General features: G+C 43.3%; 1 protein-coding gene across 2 annotated transcripts in view; it reads right to left on the minus strand.

The window, feature by feature from the left end:
• Positions 1–5743: 5743 nt before the first annotated feature.
• Positions 5744–18524, minus strand: part of rlf (RLF zinc finger) — a 48991-nt gene continuing 36210 nt past the window's right edge. Inside the window, exons 4-8 of one of the 2 annotated variants that reach the window (XM_033044917.1) lie at positions 18033–18168; positions 15603–15805; positions 14981–15117; positions 13297–13438; positions 5744–12545 (exon numbers count right to left, since the gene is read on the minus strand). In XM_033044917.1, the coding sequence (XP_032900808.1) occupies positions 6729–12545; positions 13297–13438; positions 14981–15117; positions 15603–15805; positions 18033–18168 (6435 nt within the window). In that variant the 3' untranslated portion in view covers positions 5744–6728. The remainder of the gene's footprint in view (positions 12546–13296; positions 13439–14980; positions 15118–15602; positions 15806–18032; positions 18169–18524) is intronic. The other variant, XM_033044918.1, reaches the window with a different exon arrangement.

Genomic DNA, 18524 nt, shown 5'->3' on the forward strand with positions numbered 1-18524 from the left:
CATGGCTGATCATCCAACTCAGTATCCTGTACCTGCATTCTCTCCATACCCCCTGATCCCTCTAGCCACAAGGGCCACATCTAACTCCCTCTTAAATATAGCCAATGAACTGGCCTCAACTACCTTCTGCGGGGGAGAATTCCAGAGATTCACCACTCTCTGTGTGAAAAAGCATGGCTGGTATAAGTTGCAACTCAGGCGTGGGAGAAATACTCCATTAAGGCAACATCCAGTAAGGTACACAGCCGCAGAGGAATCTCATCATATTGAAGGCATAGGTGACATTTCGGGTCGAGACCCTTCTTCAGACTAGTCTGAAAAAAGGGTCTTGACCCGAAACATCATCTATTTCTTCTCTCCTTCTCTCCATGGATGCTGCCTGTCCCACTGAGTCACTCCAGCATCTTGTATTTATCTTCGGTGTAAACCAGTGTCTGCAGTTTCTTCCCACTCGTCACACTGAAGCCTCCACTGGAAAAAAACAAACAGATCTCGACTTTGGAGCCCCGGCGACCCGACTTTGGAGCCTCCGCCGCGGGCTCAGTGGACGACATCGTCGGGAGCTCGCAGGTCACAGGTTGGAGACCTGTTTTTTTCCCGGAGCTCCCGCAACAACAGCTTCGTCCGCTGGACTGGAGGGCGGCAGCTTCGTCCGCCCCGGGCCGCGGAGTTTGAACCGGCCCGTTCGCGGAGCTCGGATTCAGCCTCGGGACTGACTTACTCACCATCACCCGGCGGGGTCACAACATCATCGCCTCAGCGCAGAGGGAGAGCAAGGAGGAAAGAAGCAAGGACGTTGGGACCTTTTTGTGTGTGTTTTTGTTATTTATTCTACGTTATGACTGCAGGCTAAACCATTTCGTTGCACTGAAAAGTGCAATGACAATAAAATCGAATCTAATCTATTGATTAAATGCTACTTTGTCACATGTGCCCCATGTGCAGTGACACGCTTTGTTTTGCATGCAACCCAGCAGAATCAGACAGCGGACCTCACCTAGGCAGCACACAAATGTCACCACGTGTCTGGCCAACAGATCTCACCCGTGGCCCTTGCAGAGAACACACAACGTATGGCGGTCGGGCAAGAAGAGTACACATATCCCTTTGGATTTCTTGGAAGTGTACAATATTCTGAGCGGCTTCAGCGGCTCGAAAGTTCAAGGGTGTTGCTCCTGGTGAGAGTGAGTGGTGATGGGAGCGGTGTCAGGATAAAATAAAGGGTCACTCGTTTAAAACCGAGGGGAGGAGGAATTTCTTATCTCAAGAGCTGCAAGAGTTACAAACTCCCCTCTCAGGAAGCACTGGGTATTTTCAAGCCTGACATCATTTTCCTTTGATACTCTTAAAAAAAAAAAAAATCAAAGGTCATGTGGAACAGGCAGCCAGAAGAATAGCATTGAGACATAAGGAACTGCAGATGCTGGTTTACAAAAGAAGACACAAAGTGCTGGAGTAATTCAGCAAGCCAGGCAGATAACTGTAATGCTGACCCCAAACATCACTTATCCCCCAGGGATGCCGCCTGACCCGCTGAGTTACTCCAGCATTATGTCTTTTTTGGTAAACCAGCATCTAAAGTCTGAAGGGTCTTGCCCCGAAACGCCACCTCTTCCTTTTATCCAGATATGTTGTCTGACCTGCTGAGTTACTCCAGCTCTTTGTGTCTGTCTGCCTGCAGTTCCTTGTCTCCACAAGGTATTTTACATACAAATCATTGAGATATGTGCATGACTATTTGTCAGGTTACCGACCCCCCTTGCTTTGCTTGTCCCGCTGAGTTACTGCAGCGTTTTTTATCTTCACTTTGTATGCAGGTTTGATGCAGGGACTGTAGCAGAGTACGTAGCTGGTTAGCAATTCACACGTCGATCCCAGCTATTCAGCTTTTGTTCCCGTCCTTATCAGCATTCCTGGCCTTCAAGGTTCTAGTGATAACTATTCTCATGTGACTGACACATTGAACCCGGTTCAAAGCTGAGACCAGGCGGCTCATTCTCACTTATCCGATGTGGTCCTTTACTCTTGCTAATTTCTCATGAGGTTCATGAATATGTAACATGTGGTTCAAAGTGCCCCGTGTAAATACACACTGAAATATTAACAATATAAATTAGACTGTAATTTATATTCATGAGAGTTTAGATTCTGGCTGGAGTTCCTCAGTTCTTGTCTCCTGGTGTGTCTTCGACCAAAATAAAATCTATTAACTATAGGGTGACACAGCTGGTAGACAACATGCTGTCTGAGCGGAGTTTGCATGTTCTCCCTGGGACAGCGTGGGTTTCATGTGGGTGCTCCGTTAGCTGGTTAGCACGCAACAAAAACATTTCACTGTACCTCGGCACACGTGACAATAAACTAAACTGGACTGAAACTGAACTGCCTAAGGAACTGCAGATGCTGGAACATCGAAGGTAGACAAAAATGCTGGAGAAACTTAGCGGGAGAGGCAGCATCTACGGAGCAAAACTGAACTGATGGCCTTCACTAAAGACCTTCCCAAATCTTAACAGCAACTTAATACTGCACAAAACAACAGGTGCAATCCATATATCAGCCGCTACAGGCATTCTGCTTGGTTTGTCCAACAAGTTCAAAGGGCTGGCTTTGAAACACAAAAGATTATGACATGCAGCACAAAATTAAAATGCCATTGGGATGCTGGATTTTATTACAAAGGTTATGGAGTAGAAAAGAGATTTGATGCAACTGTATAGAGTACTATTAAGAACACAGTTGTGGTCCCCATATTTAAGGGAGGCATAGTGGCGCAACAGCTCTCTGCGCAGAGTTTTGTACATTCTCCCTGTGACCACGTGGGTTTTCTCCAGGTGCTCCGGTTTCCTCCCACATTCCAAAGTGCAGGGTTGTAGGTTAATTGGCTTCTGTAAATTGCCCTCAGTGTGTAGGATGCAAAAGTGGGACAACATAGAAGTTGTGTAGGGGTGATGATCGTTGGTCAGTGTGGACTCGGTGATTCAAGGGGCCGCTTCCATGCTGTTTCACAAACTAAACTTAAGGATGTAGTCATATTGAAGACAGTGCAGAAGACCACTTGGTTGATATCTGGGATAAAGAGCTCTATGTAATAAAGACTCCGATGTATTAAAAGGTTGAAAGTCATTGGAATTTGGACAAATGTAAGATGATTGTACTGAAAGTAGTAATTCTCAAGGGTATTGGAGGCCAGTTCTCTGGATTCTTTCAAGAGAGAGCTAGATGGGGCTCTTAAAAATAGCGGAGTCAGGGGATATGGGGAGAAGGCAGGAACGGGGTACTGATTGGGGATGATTAGCCATGATCACATTGAATGGCGGTGCTGGCTCAAAGGGCCGAATGGCCTACTCCTGCACCTATTGTCTATTGAAATGAATAGGCTGGACGTCAGAGATTATTGTTTAAGTGTAATTCAGTGATCATGAGTATAGTTTGTGACATAGTTGGCATACGGTACCTAAAACTAGTGAGCTGCCTTTTAAGATGATATCAGAGTTGTTCTTCTTCAAGGGACAGGATTCTTTGCAACTCTTTGCACCAGAGTTATATTCTAAATCTAGCCAGAAGATTTGTGCCAGAAATGTGTTGCCAGAGTTGTCTTTGGCTGAGCACGTTGAAGTGAAATAAGAACATTGGGGTTGCTGCCAAGCTGAAGTCAATGTTAACACATTGTAGGTCAATGGAGATGAAATACACATGCAGATTTCCTACAACCCACAAAGCAAGCACTCAGGTTATGCTTTTGACACTTACAAATCCATTTTCCATTAGATTTACTGCATAGACCTGGGTATCCAGGTTGTTGAAACAAAGAATTGCAGGTGCTGGTTTATACCAAAGATAGATGCAAAGTGCTGGAGTAACTCAGTGGTTCAGGCAGCCTCTTGGAGAAAAAGGATGGGCGACGTTTCGGGTCGGGATCCTTCTTCAGATGTGTCTGAAGAGTCTTGACCTGACACGTCATCCATCCTTTTACTCCAGAGATGCTGCCTGACCCACTGAGTTACTCCAGCACTGTGTGTCGATCTTCAGTATCCAGGTTGGTAGCAACTCAAAAATTCATTGGATTTTGGTCTGAAGAAGGCTACTGACTAAAAACATCCATGTTCTCCAGAGTTGCTGCCTGACCCTCTGTTAATCCAGAACTTGGTGTCTTTTCTTACTGTAAACCAGTATCTGCAGTTCATGGATCAATAATTTAGCTGTTTCTTTTCTGTGCCAGATTTGCTTTCTCAGGCTGTGGAAATCTAATATATATAAACATCAGGGCTGCCCGAGTACATGTCAGAACAGTCCCGAGTACATTATAACAGCCAGAATGAGAGGATGTGAGTGCCTTTTATCTCCAAGATGATGCAATCACCCCAGCCACAAGGAATTGGCAGCTTGAAGAAGAGTCTCGACCCCGAACATCACCTATTCCTTCTCTCCATAGATGCTGCCTCACCCGCTGAATTTCTCCAGCATTTTTTGTCTACCTTCAACAGTGCCAGCATCTGCAGTTCTTTCTTAAACAAAATCTTTCTTACTGATGTTTTTCAGGAATCTTTGGTTACCAGCCACACCGCACGCACTCAATTCTGCTAGGCTGCAGTTCCAATTTCAGCCACATGTTTATTTGGTTACTTGAAATCAAAGTCTGTAGTTCCAGTGGGTATGCTTTCAAAACCGATCAAGAAATGCTGGATTACTGCCTACAGTTCCATGCATCAGGAGAGTGTAAATTCACCATCAAGGTCACAATGGTTCAATGAGGAAAAAACAGTACAAGATGGGCTGAAGATAGACACAAAGTGCCCGAGTGAATCAGCGGGTCAGACAGCATCCCAGGAGAATATGCATAGGTGACATTTTGGGCCAGGACCCTTCTTCAGAATTAGGCTTTAATCTTAATTATATAAATTAAGATTACATTTCCTACAGGCCCAGGCTGGAAGCAAGCTTGAAATCCCTATTATGCTGACTATTGAATCATTTTAAAATGATTTAAAAATCATTGAGACTAAAAAAAAAAAAAAAAATCTGCTCATCATAATTGTCCCTACCATTCCAAGCCAATGCATAGACGGGCCAGTAATTTTAGTTAATGATGGGCCATAAATCTTGGACTAAGAGCCTCTTAATATTTCTAACACTACAACCCAGAATATATCAAGCGGTTATAAAGAAACGAGGGTATCTCAAGAGCTTCTAAAATCCCCACTGTTACTAGTAAACACTTTTTGCATTCTCTGAGGGAATACCTCTGCCCACAGGGAATACAACAATAGATTTCATTATCCTTAAAAATCACAAGACAGACAGTTCAATGTGATTCTAAATACCACTAATTTAAATCCAATTAATGGCATTTGATTCAAGGGTTCACAAGTTTAACCTACCATGGAATATTTCAACAGCTCCATTGAAAAATCTATGGATTGTCTTGGACTGTTCTAAAGTAATGTATCAAATATCAAACTTGATTACATACTTAGTAATTTCATGTGTAGGAAGGAACTGCAGATGCTGGTTTAAACCAAAGAGAGACCCAAAGAAGGGTCTCAACATCACGTATTCCTTTTCTCCAGAGATGCTGCCTGAGCCGCTAAGTTACTCCAGCTTTTTGTGTCTATCTTAAAAATTTCATGTTACCAAACCCTTTTCGGTGCTTCCAAGGAACCATTTAAGTTTGTTATGCTATGATCATTCATTCTGTGTTCGTCACCAAGTGTCACTAATAAACCTGACTTGAAAGGTAGTATAGTTTACTGGCAAAAATGTTCTAGGTTTATTCAGACATTTTGAAATTTCTTAGCAAAAACTGCATGTTAAATAAGTAACACATTACTTCAAAATATCTTAAACAGAAGGTCATCTCTTGCTATTTCACCACCTCCAAATACATACACACCAAATTAATTTTCTTTATGAGATCACTACCTTTCATGTTAAAATCTATATTACGAGGGCAGAATATGTAAAATGTACAGAGGAAAATACTGCAGTGATCAATTTGGTCCTTTTTTAAAACAAAAGCTGAATTCAGAACAAAATTGCTACACAGTAGTAAGTTATAAAAAAAAGGGAGAATTCCATTTAAAGCAGAGAAAAAAAAAAAAAACTTGAGCCCATTTTAAATAACATTTCAGTCAACTTGTGTGGATGGTCACGGTAAAAGTGAAGTTCATCAAAAATTACGTTCCAGTTTGAAGATTTCTTATACGATTACAAGAATATTTCAGGAAAAAACGTCTGGGTTCGCCAAAGTCCCACTACAGTAAAAGTAGCTTTAAAAAAAATTAAAATTGATAACTGTCAAGATTTCTTTGATCCCAAAAATTAATAAGGTGACCAATCTGTTTTTCCAAAAGCATCAATACAATGTGACATAGTAAAAACCCATCAGTACAATGTTTTTTTGTGAAAAATTGCCATTTAATTGACAGTGTACTATCTCAAAACCCATACATAAAGGAGATGTAGTGTACAATATATTACAGAAAAGCACCAGTATGTATGTGCACATTCAAGTTCTTAGTGCGAACTACTAACCCCCGATAAGTACCCTAATACTCGTTCGTATACACACACACAATCATGCACAAAACCAGAACAAACCAAGGTTTCGTTTCCCAAATGGAAGCCCCAGGCGTATTCACTTTTTATTCTCTGCAGCACTGCTTTTATCTCTCTACATAGTTTTACAGTATGGTGATTTTAAGTTTGCAAAATTGATACAAATAGTCCTATGAACTTCCCACACACAGTTCATCACTCTTTTTTGTTGGAAACAGTTCTAGGAGGGGAGTGGAAAACTCCGACCTTTCCAGGACCACAACAGGCCGAAGAAAATGAAGCTGCTTTAAGGCAAGATCTCCACAGTCTGTCAACGCCTTATCCAATATCGTTCGTAAGTTCTCCAAAGAAGGAATTGACCCTTGTGAAATTAGAGGCTGGATTGCTGCAAAACTGTCATGCACAGCAGTGTTGTTTTTGTCACAGTCTGTACTGCACCCTTTACAGTTTTCCACTGTCGAATCTGTCGGGCCAGTGTCCACTGCTGACTCCCTCTGGGGTGAATTAAATTGTTTGCATCGTTTAGGTGGTTCCCAATGCCACGACTCATCCACGTCGTTCTCAGTGTCTTCACTTTCTTGAATGAACTTCAGAAAGGAGGCCTCGAAGCCAAGAGGTTTATAGGTGGTCAGGTCAAATGGTTTCTGTGGAGGACTCTGGTTCTGTTGGTTCTCCTTGCTACCAAAGAAGGAGCCTTGCGACAAATACGCGGAGTCCGTTCTCTGCGACTGGATTTCCATTTCAGATTTCCTTTTCAGAGGCTGCTTCAACTTGGTGAAGACGGAGCCATTTTGGGTGCCACTTTTCTTCACCATATTTGCAATGACTCCTCCGTTCTTCGGGAGGAAGGCCCGATTGGCATCGTTTTCCTTGAAGCCCGGACCCCTGCCTGCCATCCCCATAGCCAGGCTGCTGCTCACGGACTTCCCAGGAAACAGGGCGTTCCCACCACCGGGAAAGGCGCCGTTCCCGTGCGCCACGCTGCAGTTCTGCAACTGCTGCCCTGGCCCAATCTGCTCGGGCTCAATTTTGAACTCGGTTTTCAGCGGTGTTTCCCCGTTTTGTTGCCGCAGAACACTGCAGCCTGGACCATCGTCCACTTGCTCAGAGTGGGCTTTTTTGGGAAACGGAGAATCGGGTTCCTTTTTCTCGCGGGATGGATCGGAATATTTCTTGCACATTAGGAGAGTATTAAAATTCTGCTCAATGTACTTGGCACTCATTTTGTGGAGTATCTTGTAGTGTCTCATCACGCTGCGCCGGCTCAGGACCACGGTTTGGCAGTTGTCTACCATGCACGGAAACTGATCCCTCAAAATCTCAATCTTGCACATCGCAAGCCCGCAGTCGGCGCTCTTCAACAAAAAATCACGACACTTGCCCAATTTCCTCAATTCCTTATCGTACTCGTCCACTGAGGAACCGCAGTAAACCAGGGAGGATCCACTCCTCCCACAGTCCTCGTCCTGCACCGCCGACGAGTCATTCGAGTTGTCCGAATGATCGTCCGCGAGACTCCTTTTGAAACCCGCTGCCAATTTTCTTTTCCTGTTGCAAGCCTTGCCTGTGAGATGCCCGCCGTGCTGACGGCTTTCAAAGTCAGACTCCTGCTTCAGGGCTGAACCCAACGAGTCGAGGTTCGCCTTGTAAATTTCAAAATTAGAGTCGACATCAGACTCGGAATCGCAGCTTTCCTCGTCCGAGAGATTCTCTCCGCTGATTCGACCCAAATTAGGTGGACGCAGTGGCACGGAGCTGGAACTGTCTTCATCAGTGAGTTGCTCCTGCTTAAACAGCTTCATCTCAGGCTTAACAGACGAACTGGATCCATTGGCACCTCCAGCCAGGCAGTCCAAGTTGCATCTTTCCAAATTAGACTTGCGGTCATATTTTGAGTTTTTCCGCGGCCTCAGTAGTATTGACTTGTAATGGGCTTTGTGCTGTCTTTGGACATGACGCAGGTAGCTGGAGCGGATCGTGTAGTTACGGCTGCAGCCGTCTATGCTGCACTTGAACTGTAACTCGGCAGCCTGCCGTCTGAGGTTGCCGTACATGTTAAAAGGGGAGAGACAATCCGTCTGATTGCAAGCAAACTTCCCCGACTCGCCCCCGGCGAGCTTGTGGATTTCACTGTAGTGCCTCAAAAGCACGCGAGGATACTGGAAACGCTTGGTGCAACCCTCAAACTTGCACTTGAAGATTTTCTTGACTTTGGTATTGTCTTTCTTGGCATTTCCTTGATCTTCCTCCAGACTCATTTGCTCCCGGTTGTACTGGTGAACCGTCTGGTAGTGTCGGATCAGGTTAGGCTGGCCGGTGAAAGCCGCAGTGCAGCCCTTGTGAATGCAGTGATAAGGTTTGTGATACTTGTTCAACATGTAGCACAGGTTGCTTTTAGCACCAACTCTTCGGCTCCCCCGACCCTCTTCCTTGGATTCGGATTCGTCCGCGCTGTCCGGCATCAAGCCGCCAGACTCCACGCTGCCGTTCAGATGCAGCTCCTCGGATTTTAACGATTCTGCGGATTCAGAACATTCAATCTCAGTCGTGAAAGACTCATTCATCGTGTTCTCCGAATCACTGCCAGGCTGCCGCCAGCTACCACCCACTGTGCCAAGTTGTACATGCTCATCATCTCCAAATAAATTACAGTCTTCAGTCTGGTAAGGAACGGTCATTGGATAAAGGGAATCCTTTTCTGTTTTAATTGGCTCAGCGTCTTCAGACAAACCCAACCTTTCAGTGACATTGGGAGCGCCGCACAATATCTCTTCAGTGCGGAGTGGACTCCCATTCTCAGTTTTAATTAATATATTTGGCACAATCAGCTGAGGGTTTCTATTGCCAGGAACAGAAACACAGTTTATATACGAGAACTTTCCTTTCTGCATGTCCTCTTTACTGAACCTATGCATTTGTTTGTAATGAGTTCTGAGGTTTGTTTTTCTCGTAAATGTTCTTAGGCAGATGTGGCATTTGAATGGGGCAAACCTGAGTTGAAAGCGGCTTAACTTGAGGACCTTGTCCTTGGGGTACTTGTGAGTTTTAACGTAATGGTTAATGAGGCCATCTTTGGTCATCGCCTTAAAGGCACATCCGTCATTGTCGCAAACAAATGGCTTAATGACCCCCGAGTCCTCTTTCGATGAATCGAGTTGGAGGAGCTCACGAGAGTGTGGCTGTGGTTGGGAAACATTATCTAAAGGTGTGGACATGGAAGCGGCACTGGTGGAGGTCGGCACAGGCTCTATCAGGGATGAAGTTAAAGCAGAGGCACACACCGTCATTTTGCCCACAACGGCTTCAGATTTATTCAGCTGCAGCTTCTGCAGAGCCCTTACGAGTTCCTCGAGAGTTGGAACCTCAGGAATGTTAGCGGGCTGGCTTGGTGGCTCGCCTTCGTTAGGCTGCTCAACTGCATTAGGCTGCTCAACTGCATTAGGCTGCTCAACTGCATTAGGCTGCTCAACTGCATTAGGCTGCACAACTGCATTAGCCTGCACAACTGCATTAGCCTGCACAACTGCATTAGCCTGCTCAACTGCATTAGCCTGCAAAACTGCATTAGCCTGCTCAACTGCATTAGCCTGCTCAACTGCATTAGCCTGCTCAACTACATTAGCCTGCACAACTGCATTAGCCTGCACAACTGCATTAGCCTCTGTGCTATTCTCGGCCAGTAAAGGGCATTTTATTTTGCGAGCAAGGTGGCCACCGAGTGACTTGGGGTTCGTAAACTCCTTGAAGCATCGAGAGCATACAAACTTATCGCCCTTAAAGATAGCGGGCCATTTGGCATTCCTGTTATTCTTGGGCCTCTTAATTCTTTGCGCTTTGTGTAACACACTTTTGTTTTTGCGAAGTGCATCAATGGGTGCACCTAACTGTCCTTCTTGCCCCTGCAATGACAACAGCTGCGTTGATAAGGCTTGCTCTCCCATCTCAGCTTTAACCCTGTCTTGACTTGTAGCAGTACCTTTCAGAACACTTCTGCTGTGTTTATCAATCTTCTTTCCTTTATAATAATTTGAATGTGCTGCCCTAATGTGTTTCTTCAGGTCCTTTGCCAAGGCATACTCCATGCTGCAGCCAACGATACCACAAGCAAACCTATTGAAAGCTGGCAAGCTATCTGCAACATTAGTGGTGATTTTGTGCTTGGCTAAGCTCCTGTTGATTTCAGGGTGAAGTGTGGCAGCCTTCATCATGTCCTCAATGTCACTTAACTCTTTAAAGGATGCAAGCTTTTCTAATGGCACAAGCAAGTTTTCTGAATAAACACCCCGGAGGTTAGGATATGCAGATTTACCCTTGCCTGCTGAATCAGCCCTGTCCGTATCCAGCCTTGCGGGGCAATAAGAATCATCTGGATTATACTCCTTTTCCTTTTTTATCGTTCCTTGCGGCAGAGAATAGCTGCAACTCTGTAATGGGTTCTCAGTTGCATTTTCTGCAACGTTGCTAACCACAGGACAAGGCTTCTCCTCTCCGGTCACGAGCTGAGAGTCGTCTTCCGTCACATCCTCCGAGGAGTCGCCGCTTCCTTTTTCTTTTTTCAGAAGTCTGGCCTCAAATTCTTCCAGACTCGTCAAGCCATGCGTTTGCAGATGAGTTTGGAATTCCCTTCTGGAAAAATAGAATTTCTTGCAGCCCGACAAATTGCACGAGTAGGCCGCTTCCCTGTAATGCTGGGCTTCGTGGTGGTACAGTAAGCACGATCCGCTGAAAACCTTGTTGCAGCCTTTGAACGTGCACTTGGATAGGAATTCCTTGTGTTGCTTTCTGTGCTTCACCAGATCCGCAAACGCCTGGAAGCTGGCGTTGCAGTCCATTTGAATGCAAATATACGGTTCCAAGCCAGAGTGGACCTTTAAATGGGCTTTCAGATGGTAATCACTGACAAAATGGCGCCGGCAGTATTTACATAGTGCCTTCCTGTTGTTCATTTCAAGGAAGTGCTTTACATTCTCATCATTGTCCAAGTGATCATTCTTCAAATGGGCAGTGAGGTTCTTGTAGTATTTGAAAGATCTCGAGCATGCCGTACCCGGACACGGATAGCTTTCTGTCCACTGTGTCACTACAGCGTCATCTACTTCAGGCTTGGACACATCACCTTGATCTTCGTCCACAGAGTCCGCTCCGCTGAAGATTATGTAGTCATTTTCCTCAATCTCTTTTTTAACCGAAACTTTCACATCATCGAAGTGCTTAGCATTCACGTTCATTCCAGGAAGCAAAGATTTTACTAATTTCTTCTTCTGTTTTTTCTCTCTCTTGGGCTTTTTAATGTGTTCCTTTACATGTGGCGTAAACTGTTCCTTTCTCTTAAACTTTTTTGCACAAACAGGGCAGGAAAATATCCCATCTCTGACATGCGTCTTAGCATGATGTACCATTCTAGCCACAACATAATCTTTCTTGCACAACACGCAGAAGAACATATTTTGAAGCCACCTGTAATATCGGTCTGACATCACCTTCTCTTTCTTTTTGCCCGCATCTCCATCCTTATCCCTTCCATCGTTTATTGTCTCTGGTATTCTACTCATTTGATCAAAGAGCTCATTACCATCCAGCTCGTTTTCGCTGAGTTCATCTTCTGAAATGGCATCAGCCTTGTCACCCAAATGCCCACGGCAATGACGCTTTAGAGTTTTCCAATCCCAAAACTCTGGATCAAAAGGCCAGTGGGCTTTCAAAGCCAACAACAGCTCACAGTGTAACGAGTTGGGAATAGGGCCGTTCTCCTCATCGTATTTTTGGTCAGGTTGCTTGTACAGCCGTTCCACCTCGTGGTACGCATCCACTGTGGGTTCCAGAAGGAACTGAGTGAGTTGACAAGCACGTCTCACTTCAAGATCATCCGGCATCAAGCAGGCGATGGTTTTACAAATGGAAATCTTCATCTCTGCGTTTTCATTAGACGGAATACGAAGAGCTCCAACACAAAGTTCAATTGAGATTGGGAGACCAGCTCCTTCTGCCTGTGAAGCAAACAGGGGAGAAAGGGTTAAGTTTGATTTACCCTTGCTGAATAAATGTATACCACGTTAGGATCTCCTCACGTTACTTCAATAAAAGAAAGTTGTGACATTATTGCGCAAGGAGGTACAAACGAGTGCATCATATGGAGATGGGGGAAGAACATTAATAAGCAGGTCAATTGCTGCACCCCTCCATCTCAGACACTTACAACCTCACGCAAACAACTACTGATGCATGCAGCATGAAAAAAAGGGGTAGAATTTACAACATGAGAAAAAGGTTCAAAGCATCTCCCCTACAGAAAATAAATTTGATCGTTTGTTTTAAACAGAACACGCCGGTGTTCTCTGGCGTGTGATAAATATCCATCCGCTGGAAAGAGTAATTACTCCTTTCCAACTCAGAGTTCCATCAAAATTGATTTAGCGATTGCAAGCTGACTTAACTGCAAGTGGCATGATATCATTACGGGCTTTTTCAATTTTATGACAATTATTATGGTTGTTTATTATATTCAAACCAAGGGTTTAAGGGCTTTTTAGGGAAAATCAAATTAATAACTAAAATAATTAAAGAGCAGCACCGAATTGAAAAAAATGTATATGATGACAATAAGGAAATTTTAGTTACGAATAACAAATTGCAAGTATTAAATTTCAAGATTATAGTTAAAAATCTACTTAAGGAAAACGTTGTACATAGATACATATTCAGTAGTTCTCAACTACAAGAAATCATCAGGCTACTTACTTCAGATTGGATAACTTTTATAAGGAAGAATATGTGATACACAGTCCTAGCAATAATACCAAGCTGCCGACAACGATCCAGGAAGGAACCCAGAGATGGATCCAGTCTCCGTTGCAACTTGCTCCAAAACAGAGTGAGCTCCCTGTGGGGGGAAAAAAAAAAAGAATCTTATGTTCAATTATATCTTTACAGATTTTTACGCCACCTGAGTTTATAACGTGGTAGTGCACTGATTCAATTCTCCAACCTTGACCGAGTGTAGCCGTAGAGTGTAGGTTTCTAACATATACATTGAACAAAAACAAAATCATAAGTGGCTATAGGGGGTAGATGCTATTGAGGTGCAGCTACCTCTAGCTAAGCTCTGAACTACATAGACTTGGGAGGCATTGAATTTGTCTTTTTGCACTATTACTGGGGGTAGAAGATTGCAACCTTCACATGGTCCGCCCTGTTTCGACAAATGCAATCAACCCGGCGTGCACAATCAAGTGAGATCAAATAGAACAAGTTTTCAGACAACTTTAGGCTGTGCACGCCATACGCAAGAAGAAGCAGCACTATTATTGCTTGTTTTTATGTGTGTGTGCACGCATATGTGCATACACAGACACACACACACAGAAATATTCCCCCCCCTCCATTTATTATATTGTTTACAAATTCTGTTATGCTGCTGGAAGTAAGAATTCCTTTATCCTATTTGGGACACATGACAAACACTCTCGACTACCACTTGCACCCTGAGAATATCGACTGCCACGTGAACTTGCTTTTGATCTGGAAGAAACTACATTTTGAAGAGGATTTTGAACAGAAACTAATACATAACAAAAATGCTTTGCCATGGTTTCCCAAAACAAGCCAGTGATAAGCATCAAGAATTATTTCTGCTCTGTCCTGAACTATCTATTCTAAGCCATGGTGCTAGGAAGTCATTAGAATTTAGATTCAATTGATTAGAGAGAGTCAACAAGACTTGCCACTGCTGTTAGTTATCCAAAGAGACTTCAGATGAGGACAGTCTCAACATTTGGCTCGGCTTTCAAGCATGATTAATGCTGTGCCTGTGCCAAGATTGCCTCTCATGGGAACACCACCACGATGCGGCATGCCCTCTCCAAGTTATGCACCACAACAATTTGGAAACATGTCAATATTTTCTCATTGCCACTCTCTGACGAAATCCTGAAACTCCCTCTGCTAAAGCATTATGAGAGTATTTCCACTTAAAGGTCTGCAGCTATTTTGAAAGGCAGCTCACCATCCTCAAGGGCATTTCAGATGGGATAATAATGCTGGTCTTACTAAAGGCACAAAACCAACCTCACAAAAGGTGCATACAATGAAAACTAATGATAATACCCAAGCAAAGATCTAAAAAGGACTGACACAAAGCACAAAATTAAATTACTTCTTCAGAGGAGTAAGTGAAGTTTGGAGACCATCATGTGCAGTTCCTGCCTTAAAGTTAATGACAAAACATGATGTACAATAAATTCAGATACGTTTGCAATCTTTCTCTCCCAACCATTCCCAAACCTCAATTGACTGCAAAGCAAAATGGATGATTTTAAATGGAAACAAGTAGTTAACATGCCAGATACACCAGTAACAAGCATGAACAATACATGAAGCATAAAGCTGCTGCTTGGCCATCTTAAACAACCACGCACTAACTTACCAAGAACAATAGACACTCTCCTGCTGCAGTTGATGGGTTAGGAATGTTGTACACAGGATAAAGGCAGCATTGTCCTGACCATCAGACTCCAGGTTACAAATAATATCCAGCACTTCCTTGCAGTCAACACGTGCGATCTACAAAAGGAATGCTGCAAGTTTTAGAATGGATGATCTTGGTGAGACCAGTATACACATGCTGATTCTCAAAATGTCAGTATACATTCCCAACAAAATGGACAGCTCTTCCCAATGTTGCCAACAGCCAACTCTCCAAATTCATATTGAATTCTATTCCACTCAAGATTCACACAGAAAAATGGAGCATCTGAGCGCAGCCACTGAACATCATCATGGCTTATCATTCAAATTCCACAGTCCGTTCTAGTTATCTCCACCCAGACAGCACCCAAGGTCAGGATCGAACCCGGGCCCCTGGTGCTGTGAAGGATCTTCTTTCTTTGTCAACATTCAGTGACACCAATTATGGAGGAATATGCTTTTGCTAGTGTAGAACTGAATTATGGACAGGACAGTGGCAACTTCAAATCATTTTTAGCTGGAGAGCTAATCATTCTATGGAGCTACTTTGCTGGTAAACGTAATTATATAAAGTCATTAACCTCTTTTGCTGCCTCCTCATTGGATCCCATAGTGCAGAGACAAGTGAGGTAGATTTGTCGAAAAGCACCTTTGCTGTTAATTTCTGCATTTTCTGTACAACACTTTGCAAGCAGTACTGCATCAAACTTGCGATCAGTTTTCATCAGATGTTTAATGCGAATCTCAAGAAATGCTGGTCCTTCCTGGATCAAATAATCATTCACTGTATGAACAAAAAGGGTTGTTAATTAATTACATTCCACAAATATAGGTGCAGGTTGCAGAATCCAACCTTGTAGCGTATCGGCATTAGCCTGCACTAAAAAATATATTCCACAATTAATTTACACAAGTTTAACTTTTTGCCAGAGATTCAAGTACACCCAATAGGTCATTTATATTCTGTAAGCTTCAAACTCCTGATGGTATGTCACCACCAAATATAACCAAAATATTTTGAATTAAATTAAGCTTTGTTCCCAGGAAAACTTTAGTCAGATTAAGAAAAGTAGAATTAGTTTAGCTTGAAATGCACTTCACTGTGCCTGCAACAGTATGTTTAAGAAGGAACTGCAGATGCTGGAAAATCAAAGGCAGACAAAAGTGCTGGAGAAACTCAGCTGGTGCAGCAGCATCTATGGAGCGAAGGAAATAGGCAACGTTTCGGGCCGAAACCCTTCAGGAAGGAAATAGGCAACGTTTCGGGCCGAAACCCTGAAGGGTTTCGGCCGGAAACGTTGCCTATTTCCTTTGCTCCATAGATGCTGCTGCACCCGCTGAGTTTGTCCAGCACTTTTGTCTGCCTGCAACAGTATTGTACCCTTTATCAGTGCACTGGGGATGGCTTGATTTGATTTCATGTATAGTCTTTTCTGCACACAAAAGCCTTTCACTGTACCTCGGTACACGTGACAATTATAAAACTAAACTAATTTGTGTAATAGTAATTCAGAAACACCATCATAACATCCTGGAAAGATAATGTGCATCAGTAATTTCAAAACTACATAGATTATGGCCGTGCTGGCTCAAAGGGCCGAATGGCCTCCTCCTGCATCTATTTGCTATGTTTTCTATAATATATGCAAAATGTCTGTCTTTGGAGGCAAAAGAAATGTGGACTGATTTAAAGCAGCTTTGGCAGTAAGTTTATAATTAAGTGGAAGGTCATCTTTTCCCTCTCTTCCTTGCCAATGCAAGTGGTACTGACTAATTGCAATGTAGAAAATTGAATAATGCTAGAAATTAAATGTTGTACATAGTGTTATGTTAACCTCTATTCCCATTTGTTAACTTTACCGTGGGCAATTCCTGACCTCTCCTAACACCCTAAACGGCCTGTCCATTTTGTATCTTCATGAAAGCTTCCCTGTTACGTTTCCGAGCAACCCTTCACGTGAAACCATTGATAGCACCGTAGGGCATTACACTTCTGTCAATCCACTGCACATAAATACTCCAGGCATGCTGTAGCCATGGCTCTGTATAATTGCAAGACATTTATTATTGTCCTTGGATACTCCTAGTCAAAGCAAACATTTACCTTGCTAACCTGCATGCTAACTTTCAGTGAGCTGATTGTTTATCAAGAGAGAGCTACATAGGGCTCTTAAAGATAGTGGAGTCAGGGGATATGGGGAGAAGGCAGGAACGGGGTACTGATTCTGGATGATCAGCCATGATTACATTGAATGGCGGTGCTGGCTCGAAGGGCCGAATGGCCTACTCCTGCACCTATTGTCTATTTATCCCTGTGTTTATCCTTTTCCCCCCCACAATATCCCATTCTGTACATTGCTCTGTGCCTCAAAGCAGATAAGTGCAGCAAGCAGAGACAAGCGTAGTCTGGGAGATCCTTTCTCTGATCACCTTCACTCAGTCTGTCGTGGCATATGGGATCTCCTAGTTGCCAAACACTATCTCCCCTTCCCATTCAGATCATTCTGTCCATTGTCGGAGTGAGGCCGAATGCAAATTGGAGGAACATCATGTCATATTTCGCCTGGCCAGATTGCAATCCAGCAGCATGCAAGTAATCCTTGTATCTCCCCCCTCTCTCCGTCCCACCCCCACTCTAGTCATCGGACTAGTCTCACCGCCATCCTGTTGAGTTTCATTGTCTGTATAACTCATTATCACCTAGACAAGAGCCAACAATGTGGGCTCTACCTTTCAATGAACAGTTACTATTTTGCATACATTTCATTCATTTGTTCCATATCTCTTTACATCACCATGTGTATCTCTCATTTCCTTTTCTCCTGACACTCCTGACCCGAAACTTCACCTATTCCTTTTCTCCAGAGATGCTGCATGACCCACTTAGTTACTCCAGCTTTTTAATCTCTATCTTAAGTGTATATCGGCTAAATTGCTTGGGGAAAAAGAGACAGGGAAAAGATAAATTTGCCAAATTAAAAATCAAATCACACAGGATACACTATGCTTACCCTCGTCGATAGATGCTGTCTGCTTGGAAAGAATACACTGTAGAACTGGATTTTTCCAAGCTCCCCCTTCTCTAGAAATTGCAAGTAGTGCCTGCAATTCATTATTTCCAAATTCCAGTAAAGCATCGTGAGAATCCTATCAAAATAAAACAACGATAATTTAAGAGTACAGACTCTTCAGAATTATTCACTGAATTAAGCCCAACTGCAGTATTAAACAAAGATTAAGACACAACATTTTGTACGGGCACCATTTTCTGCTATGGCATATTTATTTTTCATAGATCTCAAGCAGCGAGTTTGTATGATTTGGCTACAATCTAAGAGATAGCAAATGAGCTTCGAAACGTCTCGATTTTAGATCAAAATGACAATTCCATGCAAGCAGTTGCATAGTAAAGATGTATAGCTAAAATACACAGCAATAGAAATAAACATCGCTACATTTCCCCTCAGGTCAATGCAAAATTTCGACACTGAATATCTGAAAGG

This window comes from Amblyraja radiata, chromosome 27, assembly GCF_010909765.2.
Source record: "Amblyraja radiata isolate CabotCenter1 chromosome 27, sAmbRad1.1.pri, whole genome shotgun sequence".
Classification (NCBI taxonomy): Eukaryota; Metazoa; Chordata; class Chondrichthyes; order Rajiformes; family Rajidae; genus Amblyraja; species Amblyraja radiata.